This window comes from Hippopotamus amphibius, chromosome 1 (genome assembly GCF_030028045.1).
Source record: "Hippopotamus amphibius kiboko isolate mHipAmp2 chromosome 1, mHipAmp2.hap2, whole genome shotgun sequence".
Lineage (NCBI taxonomy): Eukaryota > Metazoa > Chordata > Mammalia > Artiodactyla > Hippopotamidae > Hippopotamus > Hippopotamus amphibius.
The window spans coordinates 214,735,092-214,752,369 of record NC_080186.1 but is presented as its reverse complement, the minus strand read 5'-3'; the positions used below and the strand labels follow the sequence as shown (position 1 = coordinate 214,752,369).

General features: G+C 48.8%; 1 protein-coding gene across 10 annotated transcripts in view; it reads right to left on the bottom strand.

Annotated features, from left to right (window-relative positions):
• The window catches only part of LHFPL2 (LHFPL tetraspan subfamily member 2), a 159,141-nt gene that overhangs the window by 20,539 nt on the left and 121,324 nt on the right, over positions 1-17,278 (bottom strand). For 9 of the 10 annotated variants that reach the window (XM_057740502.1, XM_057740511.1, XM_057740526.1 and 6 more), the window contains one exon: positions 623-1,284. In XM_057740502.1, coding sequence (XP_057596485.1) covers positions 623-1,055 — 433 coding nt within the window. In that variant the 5' untranslated portion in view covers positions 1,056-1,284. Of the gene's footprint in view, positions 1-622; positions 1,285-1,560; positions 1,576-17,278 lie in introns of those variants that run through there. The other variant, XM_057740573.1, reaches the window with a different exon arrangement.

Genomic DNA, 17,278 nt, shown 5'->3' with positions numbered 1-17,278 from the left:
ACAAGCTCATTAGTGAGAAACTCCCAGAAAGTGGAAGAGTTTGTAATTTGTGATCTGAGTGCACAGAACATTCTGTCAGACACACAATTTAAACCAGAACATTATTAAACACAGAGCAGCTGATACTAATTCCTCCCCAGCCAGCCTCTTCCCCTCCCAAAGCTGAAACCCTCCTGGGGCCGGGGATGGGGCACAGAGCGGGTGGCGGCACCAGGCTCACGCTGGTTACCCCACGCTCCCACTCATCCCAGCACTCCGGGCCCGCTGCAGGGAGCCTCACACACCGCAATGCCTCCCTGGACGCACGACGCGGAAAGCATGCTTTTCATTTAACGGGGAAAGCAAAAAAGTAGGAGCAGTGACTCAAACCAAACCCAGCAACTGAGAACCCGAGGAAAGAAGCAACGAAGAGGAGCAGGTGAGAGCAAAGAACAGATACTTCTCCACTTCAGGGGAAGGGAAGAGGGTAAGGGAGAGGCGCGGGCCGCACGTGCCTGCTGCCTAGGACCGGACAAGAGAGCCCTCCTCGAGACTGGCGGCAAATAAGCGAGCAGCGAGCGGGGAGCCCACACGCAGGAACACGCACGGCTCTCGGGCCCCCTCCCTCCCCGCGCACGCTTACCTGCAATTCCTTGTAGCAGCCCGCAGACGTTGAAAATACTTTTCTTCATGATGCTCTGCACACACATGGTGAAGACGGACACCAGGGCCACCATGCAGAGGATGAAGATGCCCACGGCTAAGAAAATAGCGGTGGCCTGCCAGAAGCCGCTGGCAATCTCGCCGAAGCTCTCGGCGTAGGGCCCGCACAGCGTCTCGCGCTGGAAGTGCTGCACGCCCGGGTTGCGGATGCAGCGGGCGTAGATGCCCAGCGTGGGGTGGTAGGGCTCCGGGGAGCTGCCGCCCGGCTCGCCGCCAGGCTCGGCGCTGCCGCGGGGCTTGGCTTTCCCAATCAGCCAGTCTGCGCTCATGAAGGCAATGAGCTCGGCAAACGCCACCACAATACTCAGGAGGGTCCAGAGCATCGAGCGACAGGTGACAATGACATGACACATATTGATGTTCAAGGCGGAAGGAGTCGGGAGTCCACGGGGTTAACAGTACAGGCGAGCCCGGCGGGCGGTGGGGAGGGCGCGGGAAGGAGGCTCAGGCGGCCCGGGCCGGCAGTGGCCGCTGTGCGGGGGCTCCCTCGTCCCGGCGGCGGCGGCGTCGTCGTCGTCGTCGGGCAGCGCCGTCCGGGGCTGTCATGCTGCCATGTCGCAGCTCCGCGGGCCGCAGCCTCACCTACGGAGAGAGGGGCGGGGCGGGGAGGGGTTAGCGGCGCCGGCCCCGCCCCCGCCCGCCCTCCGGTGCTCAGACCCCCGGCGCGCCGGCGGCCCCGCTGAACCTGGTCCCGGCGGATCCTGCGCCCCCGCCCACAGGCAGTCCTCGCCCAGCGCGCGGGCCGGCTTCTGTGTTTCAGGGTCCCCCTCACCGCGCTTCAGAAGCGTCTGTGGTTCCCCTTATCTCTAGGCAGCACGACAGCGGGACAGCGGGGCCGATGCCAGTTCCTGCACCCACCCGAGAGCACCCTGCCCCAGCTGCGCGCTCTTGGGACGTGGCTCCTGCTCCATCAGATCTTATAAGAAAATCCAACAACACAGGGTTCCGGACCAATCAAGATATGACTGCCAGTGGGCCGTATCAACGGACCAGCCGCGTTTTTTAAAAGTGTACCGCACTCGTTGCCTGCTGTTTTAGTACTGGGGGAGCTAAGCTGTGAACACCTTGCATCAAAAGCGTTTGCTTCACGGCAGAGAATAGCAACACCCAATTTTATTGCCTGGGAATCAAATTACTAGCAGAGGCAACCGAGGCAGTATCTGCTTCAGAGGTAAAGAAGAATTTAAAAGGAAACAATGCCATGACAAATAATAAAACTTTGCCACCCAAACTTATTTTTCATCCATTTCTCACACTATACAAGTTACAACGCAAAGAAGGGGAAAAAAAGCTCCAAGAAGAACTGATGACTTACTCACTTGGGGAAATTATTCAAAACAGAGGCATTAATGACCATTGACTAAGTATCATTACCACTGAGGGGACTTGTTGGTAACAGAGACTTGCCTGTGAAGAATGTGTCCCTTGAACTGTCCCAATTCATCGCATGTGCCTCTCCCTGAGCTTTGATTCACCCCAGGTCTGAAACTCAACATGCCCATTGTTTCTGATCTTACAAGGACTCATTCTGTTCCCAAGGACAAATGGCTTCATTACCAGAGGGCTCTGCTCTAACGGCTCAAATCTCCTTCAGGGAGGCCTGAACCCTGAAATAGGTTGCAGGGCTCCTCACAGCCCCATTTTCTGCCCCTCTCCCCCAAGGTCAGGAAGAATTGCACAGCTCACATCTGACATCTGGGTGCATGGCTCTGTTCTGAATGATTAGGTCTTATTAACTGAGGTCACGTCAACTCCCTAAGAACTACAAAGAGCCCTGTGACGAGTGGGCAGTGGTTGGGTGGGACTTACGGAAGAGGGAGGGAGGTGCGGAAAGAAGGGAGTGGGTGTCAAAGCTTCTTCACCTGGCTGGCTGACATCCTAGTGAGAGGTGATTACTCACCTTATAAACAGAGCACATTCAACAACCCTCACATCACTGCACTTACACAAGATGCTGTTTTGCAAAATTAGCTAGTGCAAATCTAGGAAGAGAGGAACTTAACTGTCAGTGTGTGTGTGTGTGTGTGTGTGTCTGTCTGTCTGTCTGTCTGTCTGTGTGTGTGTAGCACTGGGGAAGGGAGAAGTAGTGTGTTGCACTGCAAGGGTTTTGGTGTCCATCAAGTCTGGGCTCCAAATCTAGCTCCACCACAGACCAGACACACTGACATCTAACTTCAGCTTCCTCCCGGACCACGTGGAGGGAGAGGGTCCCCTATCTCATGATATTCTTGTGACAAATAAGCAAGAACTGGGGAAAGCGCCCCGCGCAGTGTCTGGCAGGGGAAGCGCTCAGTAAGTATCAATCCCTTTGCTTCAGAAGCTTTTCCCCTAACATGGGTGACACTGGTCAGACAATGGTTTAACCAATGGAAGTGCTCGGTGGATAACAGAAGCTTGGCCCTTACACACAGAAAAAGATTAAGCTCATGCTATTTAGAGATGGATGAGGTCACGCATGTCTAAGCTTCCCTGGTGGGCTTTGAGGGTGAGGTCCTGGTCTTACTTCCTGTTTCCCTACTGCCTAACACAGCTGACAAATTTAGACGGGGGAAAAATACATTAGCATTAGGCCAGAAGTATAATCCACTCCCACTCATCTCCCCCCAACCCCCAAAAATTACCAAACAGAAATGCCTTTTGAGTAAAAAGTTACCAGTACAAAAGAGCTTTGGAGGAGAGTGCGTATGGGAGTGATCATGCTAAATGAGAACAAGAAAACAAACTAGGATGACTTCCAGGACGACCCCCACCCCACCCCATCCAAGCTGTGCCCACCCGCCAGGCGTACAAACACTTTCAATCTACACGTGGAGAGTCTGCTTCTTAGGAGAAAATGAGGCTCTACAGGATCTTCCCATTTGATTAGAAACCCAGTTTACCGTTAAGACGCCATGCTCCCAATGCAGGGGACGTGGGTTCGACTCCTGGCTGACCAGTTGCTCTCAATCCCTGCCCCTCTACTGTTTAATGGCAAATTTTCAATGTGAATATAAAATCTCTACATATTTGTCCTCTTGCAGAACTTCAGACTCAGCTACAACCTCCCAGGTGACTGGGATCTTAATGAATGTGCCAGGGTATACTGTCCTGGTCAGCAAACTCAGCTCAGAGTCAGGGATGCAATTAGGTTGCACCTTCTAAGAAAGGATGTGAACCTTGAGGAGAAGAGCAGGTGGCACATTGAGGCTTAGCAAAATGGTTCATGCCAAATTTAAGGCAAGGTTATTTAGGGACCCCGTGCTTAAATTTAGAAAATGTAGTTCCCTATCTGTGCTAAAACAATTCCCCCCCTCCACTATAGAGCTACACCAGAGTGGCTGGGATGAAGCCTTCATTTTTCGGCTTGGAACAGGGAGATAAGATACTCCGGTCTCGCTGGCAAGTCTGTTAATTACTACTCTGAGAGGAAGAGCCACGATACGCAAGGTTGAATGACAAAAACTGGCTTTCCTGAGGATCCAAGAAAAGCTCTGGGGTCAGTGGGACAGGGAAAACTCTGGAAACGCAGCGAGGGGCTTCTATAGTGCTCTGTGCTCTGTAAAACGCCCCAGTTTGGCGGTATCACATGTGCAGGTAAAGGCACATACTGAGATAGCATCCACATCAAAGGGGAAACAGATCCTCATTACAGATCTTGTTAACCCAGGGACTCGGCACAGAGCTCCTTAGCACCCACCCACTGCTGTTCTCCATGAACATCCCTCCTTCAAAGATCACACAGTAGACCAGACCCTCGCTGACATCCCGTGTAAACATCTCTCCACGGGCCACTAAATACTGGGTTGGCCAAAAAGTCGTTAAGATGTTACTGAAAAACCTGAACAAACTTTTTGGCCAACCCAATACATATCCCCTCTAGGACACCTGGCTTTACTACCACATTCCTGATGGTTGTGGATAATGTGGACAGCCCTCTGACTTTCAGAAAATGATGCTATGATGGTCACAAAGATCCACAGAGGAAAGGTTCTTAGTAAGAAATAAGAAAAAAAAACCCTTAACAAATGAGACTCCTGCAGGAACCTAGAGTCAGAACACAGAGCCAGGAGGAGTGACAAGTGATTGGTCCATGGGAATCATCGTACACAGCTCTCCACAGAGCCCTAATAGTTACAAGAAGGAGGAGGTGTGAGCAGAACTGAACGGGGTCCTCTCCTTGGCAGCTTCCTGCTGTCAGTGAGATGGGAAGAGAGTGCATGTGAGGCAGAACTGCCTGGCGTCAGCTGACCAGATTACAGTGCAGAAGCCTGGGAGCAAAGGTCACAGCTTCTAGAAAGGCAGGGCAGACCTGGCAGACCTTGCACTCAAAGCTACGTCAAATACCCACACCCTCCACCATCCCAGCAGCAGCACAGCCTACAAAGGAGGCCACGCAAACCGTGTTTTGAAGAACACCACCTTTTCATTCACCTTGGTTGTTTTCCAACTTTATTAAGAAAATTTGCAAAACAAACCCAAACCAAAACCAAACCAAACAGTTGGAATAGGAGATTTTCCCAGGCAATCCTTGCCAAAATGTATGATCTACAAAATTGTAACATACAATAAATGTTTGAGCTACAAGAAAAAAAAATCTGCAAACATAGACATACAGTGAAGAGAATGGGCCACGAACACTGCAGACTGAACACTGGCTAACATGTTGCCATATCTGTTCCGTTGATCCACAATATACACACTCACATGAACACTCTCTTGCATTTTTTCTCTGCACCGTTTGAAAATGAGTCACAGATGTCTTGACACTTCAACCCTAAATACTTTTGCATTCACCTCCTAAAAATGAGGACATTCTCCTACATAACCACAAAAAAATTAGCACACCAAAAAAAAAAAAAACTAACAATAATTCCCTTATGAAACAGGAGGAAAGTGGGCAGGGCACAATCTTTGAAAGAATGACATAGCCTGAGAACATGACACAAGCTGATTAGAACCAAATGGGTCCAAGATGGCGGAAAAGTCGAAGTCCACTAGACCTTGAGCCTCTGTATACACTCACTGTAACACGTCAGCAAGCTACATGACACACCCACAGGTGCCATGACAGCTCCAAGGCCAACCATAAGGATTAAAAAGTGGGCAGTGACCCAATTCCTGGAAATCCCCGCCCCTTCCTGAAATAGCTGGAATACTCCTCCCACTCATTAGCCTGTGAAATTACCCACCCCTATAAAAACTGACCACCCCATACCCTGGCGCCTTTCTCACCTTCTGAGATGGCCCACACTCTGTTTGTGCAGTGTGTTTCTCTCTAAATTAATCTACTTCTTACCTATCACTTTGTCTCTCACTGAATTCTTTCTGCTATGAGACATCAAGAACCTGAGCTTCATGAAGTCCTGAACCCAGGTGTGTGATGATCTCGGCTGTGTGGGTTCAAGTCCCAATCACGGTTTTGGCCGGGTTCAAGTCCTGGCCCATGGGTTCAAGTCCCAATCTGAGATGCATGGTTTCATTTATATCCAAAACCCTGGTCCACACTCAAATTTCCCTACCCTGCCCCAATTTTTATAGCATTTTTCTTAAAACCATGACTCAGTCAAGCCTCATGCATTGCATTTAGTTATATCTTTAGTCTCTTTCAGTCAAAAATAGTCCTACCATCCCTAACCTACCCTGCCCTGCCTGCATTTTTTCCCTTGACACTGACTTCTTTGAAGATACTAGGCCAGCTGTCTTACAGGATACCCAATAATCTGATTTGTCTATTTCCTCATGTTGCCATTTAAACTTGTTCTCTGTCCTCTACTGTAGAGAAACTGGAGGTTAAATCTAAAGGCTAGTTTAGATTCAGCTTAAACATTTCTGGTGAGACTCCTTTGTAGGTGATGCTGTGTAATTCCTACTGCATCACATTTGGGAGGAATATGACTGAGGCTACACCTCAGAATCAGAGTAATTTTACACATACATACATGTACTATACAAAAGTGTCTGTGTGTGTATAGAAAGAGACAAAAACAGACAGAACGGTCTATCTGCTCCTCGAAAACCCAAATTTTGGTGAGGAAGTGAGAAGAAGGCTGCTCTGGGCAGGACTCTTTATTTTTTAAAGAGCTCCTGGGGCGGCGGATAGGGGTGGTTGGGGGTGTGTGGTTCTGATGTCACAGTTAAGAAGCCTTGTTTTAAAAGATGCCACCCTGGAAGCTAAAGAAATCCTTCACCAAAGGAATTTTACTTTACACAGTATTTGTGGCTAAGTACTAAAAATATGAACCCCTGTGATTAATAATAAGTTTACTAAACTGACCCACGTGGCCCAAATAATTGATACCGCACTTCGTCCCCATGTCACTGGTAGTTTCTTGGCCAACATCCACGTTCACCGTTACCACCTCCCTCACATATACAAGTCCCACAAAGGCTCAGCACCACGGGCTCTAGCCCAGCATCTTCTGGGAGGATAAGAGGACTAGGGAAGTACGATGTACGTGCTCTTGCCATCCAAAAGTTGGAAAGAGCCTCTAGAGTGCTGCTTCTAAGAGTGTGGTCCCTGGACCCCCCTCCCCCCCATCTCCTAGAGGGGGATGTGGGCCACCTGTTTCAAAAGGCGTAAGTTCCCGGTTCCCACACACTGAACCAAACTTTCTGGAGGGGCTGCCAGAAACTGCATTTTTAACAACTCCCCAGGAGATCCTTTACACACTGAATTCTGAGAGTCAGTCAGCTGGGAGGAGGCGGTCTCACCCTGGGTGAGGTCCGCCTGCACGGAGCAGTTCCTCGGTGCTGGGGCAGAGGGGGTGTGGGGTGCTGAGGCCGAAGGGAGGGGCGAGGGGGCGTGTGGCCCAGCTCCTCGGGACAGAGCCAGACTCGCTGTCCCTGGCACCGCTCACGAAGCCTCACACGTCACAGGCACAAGTGATTCTGCAGGGAGACCGGGTGCCCCCCTCCTCCCCCACCCCCGCCACATGTTGTCCAGGGATCCTCCTACAGCATGAGGGACCCCACCCCCCAATCCATCAGGACCTCTTCTTCAGAGCACAAAGCAGTGTTAGAACTGAAAAGACAGCGCTGGTGTGAACAGCTCAGCACCTTCCATGGTCTTTTTAAAAAACTCAGCTACCAAAGGAGCTTCTGCAAACTCTCATTTGTCCTGGTTAACCCCTTAAAATACACTGACTATGGAAATGCAGACACCTTGACTCTATTTAAGAAGAGGGTTCAAATACACTAATAATTACACTGCTCTTTAAGTTACCGTCTCAACACGCTCAACGCCTCCTGCTCGTGGCCCATACGCTTTCCTCAGGGATAAACCCCTCCTCTCCATCCCATCTCGGACTCTAGAGGCAAACTCTCACACTGGGGTTCTCAACCGGGGGCGATGTTGCCCCTCCCCCCTCGTAGGGGCCGCCTGGTGATGTCTGAAGACGTTGTTGGTTGTCGCAACTTGCACTGGGGAGGGGTGCTGCTGGTATCTAGCGAGGAGAGGCCAAGGGTGCTGCTGAGACAGACCGCCCCCACGACAGAGCACGTCTCTGGTGTGGAAGGTGAGCGCCCTGCTCTGGGGGCTTCCTGCAGTTTTCACATTTGTAGGTGCAACTTAAAAGAGAGCTCTAAACCCGCCACAGTTTAGAAAGGTCTGCTGTAATGAGTAAGTCATGTTCTATCATCTGGATGGACATGCATCGTATTCACTAAATTAAGTACACTTTCTGAAATTTTTCTGAAATTTTTTTTTTAAGTTCCAAGCTAATCTGTACGTCCAAGACATCAGGCTGACAGGACGCGGAATCCAACTTGCCAGAGTCGACAGACCCCTGACCCTGGCGCTCCCGGGGTCCCCGGCAGTTTCTCTGGACCACCCACAAAAATCAGCTTTTGTTTTCAGTAATCTCTACGAATAGCAAAACGGGGCTTCTCGAAACTGCAAATTTGGCCACGTGGCCTTTCTTTCTCTCAAATTCTCCTCCTCTAGAATTGGGCTGGCCACTTAGTACATGCTCAGATGGCCTTGGCCACTACAAATGCTAGGGAATCTCAAGGAACTTACCCAGCAGACCTAAGTAATTCCAGGCATCCCAGTTATTACCTGACCCCAGCCTCGCTCCCCTCTCCAAGATGCTTCTCTCTCCCACTCAGCCCACGGGTGGTTTCAGCTGCCTGGTGGCCCCTCTGAAGAAGCAGAGGCTCCACTCTCCAGAACACCTCAACGAGCCTCTTTTTTCCCTGGTCTGCAACAGCCAGTGAGGAGCTGCTCATTGTCAAGTTTGTTTTTTAATTCACCAGTCCTGGAAAGTCATATATATCTTCCTTGATGCCCACTCCAACCCCTCTGTACCCAATCAGTTTGCTTTCTGAGCACACATTTCTAGAGGGGTCATTTTTACTCTGTCCTAAGGCGTCAGCAACCAGGGACAACAGGTCAACCTGCCTGGTCCTATTTTCTAATGAGCCATTCTTTAAGATTTCTCAAGCCCACTTATACATTTTATAACTTTTTTCCTTTCTACAAATGTCATCATCTAAAAATCTTTCGGAGGCAAGTCTTCCTTTAAGTGTCTTTCTGTTTCTGTCCAACAGGAGAGACTGAAGAACCAACGTCCACAGGAGACACGAAGGTGTGATTCAGCACGGACCCTATTAGCCAGAGGCCACATGCCTATGCCCTGCACACACTGCGGGGGGTCAAAGGTTTGGGGTTCGTTTCAGTGGAATTAGAACTCGAGCTTCAAGAGCTGCCTTTGAATCTCACTGTTTCATATAATTTTAAACAAAAGGTATTTTTCATATTCATAATGAATTCCAGCAAAATATGAGCCGTTAAGTGAGTCTCACTAGTATTTTCAGGATCAATAAGAAAGCAGAGAGCTATAATGGACGAAAGCAACAAGGGGTAGAAAACAAAACACTCCTAAGACCTTACACATAAAAATCAAGATACTTCCTGCTTCATGAACTCCCTGGTGTCATAGAGGCAGACTGCAAATGCCCTCTGTTTAAGTGACCCAGCTCTGAGAACAAACAACCCTTAGAGGATGGGCTTCTGCCTCATCTAAGTGGACAGCTGGGCGGCCTCCCCCAGCACTGGGGCGCACGGATGTTCATTCTTACAGCAACTGCAGGCTTTCTTGTCCCTTCTGCACAGAGGCAGAAAGAATTGCTGCTTGTTCACAAGATACAGGCCGTCAGCCAGGTTCGCGTCCAGCAGCTTAAGAAAGCCCGCACACGATCAATGGAGGGGATTATGCCATCTGTTACTTCTGTGCCTCTCACACAAACCCGTAAAACACCAAAGAAACTCAAGAATCAGCTAGAAGAAGAGTCCTTTCCTGACTGGAAGCTTCTGGGAAAGTTCTTGTGAAAGACTATTATACTTTCAACTATCTGTCTCTTCTTGGAGGAAGATGAGATTTTTCCACCCCATCGACATCAGACCTGTCCACGGGACTTGGTTAGCCAATCCAATGAGGGCACAGATGACACATGGCACTTCCAGGCAGAAGAGAGCTTAGGAGGTGGTGCTTTGTTGTTCAGCTCTCTTCCCTCTCCCATGAAATCAGGAAAATCCCAGATGGAGATCTCTCCATCAGCCTGGGTCCCTGACAACACGAAGCAGAGCGACAGCCGACCCCTGACGGACAAGCAGTGTGGGTCACAGCACAACCCAACCTCCTCTGAGGGCTGAGCTCCTGGCAAAGCCAGTGCCTGTCCATCCTGTCTTTGGTGTTGGGATACATTCAACTCCACCATCCCCTATGACAGACACGGAAAAGGACTGTTTGAAATTTAACAACAGTAAAAGTCAGCTGGTGAGACCCATGAAAGCTTGGCCACTGTCTTAAAAACATTCACTGTATAATTCACCGAGGTAAACTGCTCTGGTAAAAAGTTTACTTTCTTAATATACTTATTTTAGGGTTAATGAATGGAAGTACTAAGAAAGAAGAAAAAGTCCCTATTGAGTAAATGAGGACATGAGAAGTGACTCTGAGAGCGACAGCTGGCAGAATCACTTCCCACATCAGGCGCTTCTCCGAGCCTCTTACCGAAGCGTCCTGACTCACTCGGAGCTGCCTTGGCTTTCCTTCTCTGCTTCTATTTTTCCACCCTGGGATGGCTCCAGCCACCTCGAGCAGCTGCCAGCTAGGACGGCAACCAGGAAATGTGCTTCTAATAAGCACAGGGAGAGCGCTCTGGGCTCTGCCTGCAGGAAGGCTCCGCCAGACAGGCAGCCCAGGAGCCACCTCCAGGGCCAGCTGGTACCAGGTGTCAGAGCAGGACGAAGGCGTGAGGCTGTCCAGGGGCCTGTCTCCAATGTGCATCAGGCCAGGTCTTTCCGAGGAATAGAGCCCTTGGGGCTGGAGTGAGGGTATCCACGAACTGGGGGGCAAAAGACCACGGAGGAGGGTGGTGGGGATGCCCGAGGCCCTGGGCCCTCTGCCTGCAAACAAGAAGTAATGGCAGCCCAGAATGCAGCGCAGTCAAGGTGCAGGGAGTGAAAGCTGAGCCCATGGGGCACGAGGTGGAAGAAGCGAGTTACAGGCAGACAAACGGCCGTGACCACACTTTTAACTGGTTTCAGGTCATCTCCACCATGAGAATCCGAACATTCCCTCTAGGAATACAGTCATTTCAGAGATGAAGGAGAATAATGTAGCATTAGGTGAAAACTGGTGGCTTCCATGAGGAAGACATTCATCAGCTCATGAGAACACCTGTCACTTTAAAAATACAGTTGTTTTAAGTTAGGTATCACTTCCTTTTTGGACCAAGTCTGTATATATAGTGACGTGCGCGCACACACACACAAACGTGGTATAAACTCAAAAAATAGTAGACAAAAACATTAATCCGGAAATAGTCACAGATAGTTAAAGAATGGCAAAAACGTTTTTCTTTCCTTGCATCTCCACTGGCCCTGAAAACCTGACCCAATTAGTGCTAATGACAGAAGAAACGGGAGGGGTGAGTGTTCAAGCTGGGCCTTAGTGCCAAGGTTCCAAGCAGCCGTTACGGAGGTGATGGGTGTGAGCGCAAGTGTGGCAGAAGCCTCATCCCAGCACGGCCCAGGGGACAGGTCAGCTGCATGACTCACAGAGAGGGGTGCCCGCCCAAACCCCAACCCAGGAACTTCCCAGAGGGCACAGGGCAGGAGCAGCTCACAACAGTGGTGACCGTCACACCCAGAATCCCATTGAAACAAACACCACAAAGCTCACACAGCTGGCACTGGATTTACTTGCAAAGCTCTCAGCAGAGGGATGCATTTCTAGTTACCCACTAAAGTATATTATCAGTGAAATGGGCCTAATGAGGTACGATAACCCATATCCTTAAAAACCAAGACCGAATTCAGAATTTACACAGGAACCAAGACCACGCTAGCCGTTGCTCACTTTAACAAAAAGACAAAACACAACACCTGCTATATTCTCACTGAGGTCACTTTTGTTTCTAACCAACACTGCTAAGCAATAGTGAAATTTTAGAAAGTTTTTGATTGATTTAAAGTAAAGGACCAAAGTCTGTTGTAGGCTATGTTTATATTTCTAAAAGCATCACTGAAATGTTCAAACTCACTGTTTTTATTACTTCACTTACACCAATGCTGGCTTTTCACAACCAAAGGTACAACCTGCAGCCTTAAGGTCTGAATTTCCCTGTCTGTGTATCCACAGTACACACTTCCCGAAAGCCAGTGAGCTCCGAGAAGGATCTGGAAACAGGCTAAGCTTTATGTGTTGAACACACAAGCAATAAAGAACAAAACGCACACGCGGGTCCTCACAAACATGGCTCTTTATTCATGTATCAAAAGTCTGCCCTCTCCAGTGCCTTCCTTCTTTCACATATTTCAGACCCACGGCACTCTGTGTGATGAGGGAGGCACACACATTCACACACATTTGTAACGTTAGATTTTTTTTAACATCTAAAAAAGTCAGCGAGACAGCTATGTATGCTGTATCCATGCCCGGTTCATTAAACACTATCCACCTCAGTGATTTCACAGCCAGATATCAAGCCACCCAGCGTTTTTCAACTTCCCTAATGAGAACGCCAAATTCAAAACCGTAGACAGGTTTAAACTTCCTTCATTGATTAACTAGAGGAATTCCCCAGATATTCAAAATTCAAACTGTGTTCTGAAAACAGATGAGCTTATGTGTAGCTCCCAAAGCGATGCACACTCTTTGAGGAGAAGCAAATTCAGCACAGAGCTGCCAGCAGCTTCAGGACCATCCTTAAAGGCAGGCAAGGCCTCAGCCTGCAACACTGAACGGTGAACGGGCCTCAGGACTCGGGAATGTGCCGGGCAGGAGGAGGGGGCCCAGTGCGCTTTCCTCGCTGCAGCCCAGATGAAGTCACTGCAGAGTCAAAGTTCAAGCCGGTCCCAGAAAACCCCATTCTAGAAGTCTGAACTCTTGTCCTTGTTCATAAGATACAGTACTCTTTCTGGGAACAGGGACTTATTGTCACAGCTTCTAACAATAGTGTGGCCTCGTAAACAGAGATGAACTCAGAAGAAGAGAGTACGGGTCAGAAGACCAGGCCACTTAAAAACAAAAGCAAAAGTGCTGAAAGGCTGGGAACACACATGGCTGTAGGTTCACTTCCCTAGAAGACCCCTTGTTTCCCAGATTCTCACCTGGAAGCGCTGCTAAACCAAGTGGGCAGAGAGGCATCTCTCCTGCTTTACGCACGTGTCCAGGTCCCTGGACTCCGGGTGCCACCGTGGGCTCCTGCCCCAGCCTCCCCCGTGTGCCAGGCTGGAGTGGGTACCTCCTTTGAACCCACGTGGCTCAGAAACAGAAAGGTGCTTGGCAAGGGAGCCCCAGGCAATCAGAGGAGGGGAAAACCAAGACTGTGTTTTGGTTAGATAAGAAAAAGGAGCACCCTGGGGTGCTGGCACGTATTTCCCTGAGGTGGCTGGAGCTACAGACTTCATCACAGCAGACATTTCCCACGGTTCTGATGACCACAGGCCTCATGAGAAGACACCCACATGGGGCAGAGAAAGTCCCTTTCTCCAAATCCCACGTGACAAGCCCCCATGAGCAGGGTGGCTGACCATTCTGGGTCCTGGCAGGAAATGTGGGCAGGACAATGTCTGGGGGAAGGTCTCTCAGGCTCGCACACAGGATGAAGGTGGGCTCAACAGTCACCCTCTCAAGGCTGCTACCACACCCACTGCCCCACCCTTCCAGCCAATGAGCTCATCCAGAAAGGCAGCCTCAGGGGGTGATTCAGTCTGGAGCCAGACTGTCTGGATTTGAACCCTGGTTCTACCACTTCCTAGGCAGTGACCTTGGGCTCAGATGTGGCTCTGTACCTCAGTTCCTGTGTCTATAAAATGGGGATACTAACAGAACTGACCACATAGGCTTGTTGTGAAGATCAACTAAGTTGAAGTAAGTAACAAGCCTAGAACGGTGCTTGGTAGATGGTAAGTACTCCAGGTAGGTGGAGTACACTTCCTGGACCGGGATCCCGCCTCCCCATCCCCAAACCCCGCATCAACACGGCCACTTCTGAGGTCATGCCAAGGCACTCCTTTCCCCATTTAGGTCTCCCTGTTCTGGGGCCCACCTGGCATACAGGTGATTAGCCTCACCATCAAATATCAATTTTCTCCATGTAAGAAGAATTCTATAGCATAAAGAATACTAATGGATATAAAAGATCTAGTTCAATGCTATCACCCTGGCTGAACCTTTAGCTCTGTGTCTTTGAACAATGACGTGGGAGTGTTCAAAGTATCTACCCCAAAGGGTGTTACAAGGATTAAAAATTGGTGTGTGTAAAGCAAGGTATAATTGGAAGTACTCAATACCTGAGTGGTACACGAGTGGTAGGACTCATTACTATAATCATATTTGGTCAACAACTTATTTTTCTCATGTGGAGGGCTGTCTCCACATGGCCACAAAAAAATCACCTTCTAATATCAATAACTCTCTATAGACTGAAGCTTGTCAAATGGCCAAGTCATAGGCGGGAACAAAAGCACTAGACAGGAAGCAGGGGAACACGGGCTCTGGTCCAGGCTCTTGGCTAATGGTGTGTGACCACATGCAGCATCCTTAGCTGCTCTGGCTTCAGTGTCTCAGGTACAAATGGGGGGGGGGGGGGGGGGGGCGGACCTGCAGATCACTACGGTCACTTTTAGCTCCCACACTCAGTCATTTCAAGCACATGGCCACCCTTATCACCTTCTCGCAGATCAGGGGCTCCCCCTGGAGCAGATGGGTCCTACAGCTCTGGTTGGAGGGGAGAAGGGGACACCCTTATGAGAACTGCCAAGTACAGAAGCAGAAGAGAAGGTCACATCTGAGCACAGGGAGCTGTCGAAGGGTCACAGTCAAAGGGCGTAGGCTAGACTGGCTCCCTCTTTTCATCATCTTTTGTTTCCTCTGGGGAGGGAGAACCCACCTCTAACCTTTCATTTCGAGGTCCAGAGTGTCTCTCATTCTCGGGAACACAGCAGAGCAGTCCCCACTCCAAGCTCTGGGCTAACAGCCGAAAATGAGGCCCTCTCTGTCCTTAGCTTCAGATGTGGAGCCAGCCAGTGACTAAAGAACCCTCACTTGGTTCTGAAAAATCCATGGTCCTAAAAAGGGTCCTTCCTTTCTTAGATACTATGGCTTCTACTCTGGACAAGTAAGATGCTTGATTATAAACAATTTCATAGCCATCCGCCAAAGGACATGATAGAATATAAAGTTGTGATCACTATTTGAAGTGTTTACATTTTGCTTTCTTATTTATTGCAGGAAGGGTGCCAACTGATTAACAAATGCAACTGAGAACAAGTTCTTCAGCTGGAGATGCCAACAACATGAGAGACTCCTTTTTAAGTACTTTGGTTTCAGGCAGGAGTCAAGTCATAACCCTTTTATTTCAAAATATAGACTGAATGGAACTGCCCAATAAAATTAATGTTTGCTGCTGTTTATTCTCTGTTCCTTAGTGAATTATTAAAGTCAAGTGGTGCAATTCTCTCATCAGTTGTAAATGGCCCCAGAAGGCTGATTTGCATCCATCCAGGGGCACTTATTTCTGATAAGTATTCTTATGAATGACCTAATGAAATGTCTTGTTTTGTTACGATCATTTGAAGTGATTCAAACAATGTTTAAAAATTCAACACTCCAACCCAACAGCCTGGTGATTAAGCTACTGAGCTGACATTAATTGAACGCGATTTTCAATTTTACTTGGTACTATCAGTGAGATCATGGATGGATTAAAAAAAAATTTTTTTTTAATATTTTGGTCTCAGTGGTATCAAAGGCAATATTTTACCAAGGTTCAGTAAAACTGATCTGATTACAACAATCAGTTACACAGATCACCCTCACAATCACAGACAGCAAAGGCCAGGGTGGGAGGTTCTGGTAAGACTAATTATTTGGCAGCCAGCCATACAGATCCTGAATTCAGACCTGGGCTGTGAGAAGAAAGCTGTGTCAACAAGAACAACACTCACAAACACGTCCAGTTTCACTCCTCCTAACTTCCTGACTTTTAGCGGAGGTGGCCATTCACAAAAGCAAGGGCTGAACTGTGTTCAGCCTCTGTGCTATGAGTAGGAAGGAAAGTGCAGCCTTTCTAAGGCCACTCTGTGTAGGTAGGTAACGAGCTGATGACTGAGGTATACGCATACAGACACGCCTCCCACCCCTGCCAAGAAGCCAAGGGCCCAGAGGCTTCAAAGAACAGAGGCAATGCACTGCTGGGGTACTGGGTGAAACTGTACCAGATCTGCAAAAATAGCTCTTATTTTTCCCCGGACCCAGAATATTTGATTTCTGGATTTTTCCTCTGTTCTTATATTGTTAAATCCCACCCTTCTTTGAGAAGAATGCTCATTAAACATCTGCTGAAACTAAAGCACTTAAAAAGGAGTTGCATATTGTGGGCTTTCCGAACTGGAGAATTCCTATTAATTTGTGTTGCTGACCTTTGTTTATCATGGTGATTAGCAACTGCTACCTTTTATTGAACTAAGCACTGAAGCTCTAAAGAGGTAAGACAAGGCAGGTGTCCTTGTCCAAGATCTGACAGTCCAAGGTGTGTAGGGGACACACTGGGTAATGGGGTTGGGGAAGGCGGGGAGAGGGCAGGTGGGCAGGAGACACAAAGATGCTCCTACTGGCTTCATGGAAATGTCAGTAAAGTTGGAATCAGGAAACAGAGACATAAGACAGACCAAGGCCAAGAGGAGCAAGACTAGCCACTGAGAAGTGTGCTGCGGTGGGTGGGGCAGTACTCGATCAGGGAGAACCTGAGGCAACCACCATAAGGTTTTATCAGGAACATAATAACTGGGAATTAAATCTAACGTTAGTTCAAATGGGAGAGTTGCAGCTGGGGCGGGGAAGGGCTGGAACTTTTCTGCTTCTGTTGGATAACCCTGGATGGTGGCGTAAAAGTCCTTCTTAAAAGAGAGCTAAAGGGCTGGATCATGCAGACATGGCTTATGGTCTGAGCAGAACAGAAGTGGCTGATAACCCTCATGTTTTTGTGTGTGTAAGTAGAAATGATGGCTGAAAGGGTGAACGATAGTTAATCCAGGCATATCTGCTAGCTATTTAGTGTGACTAATTTTAAACAGAATGAAAATCAA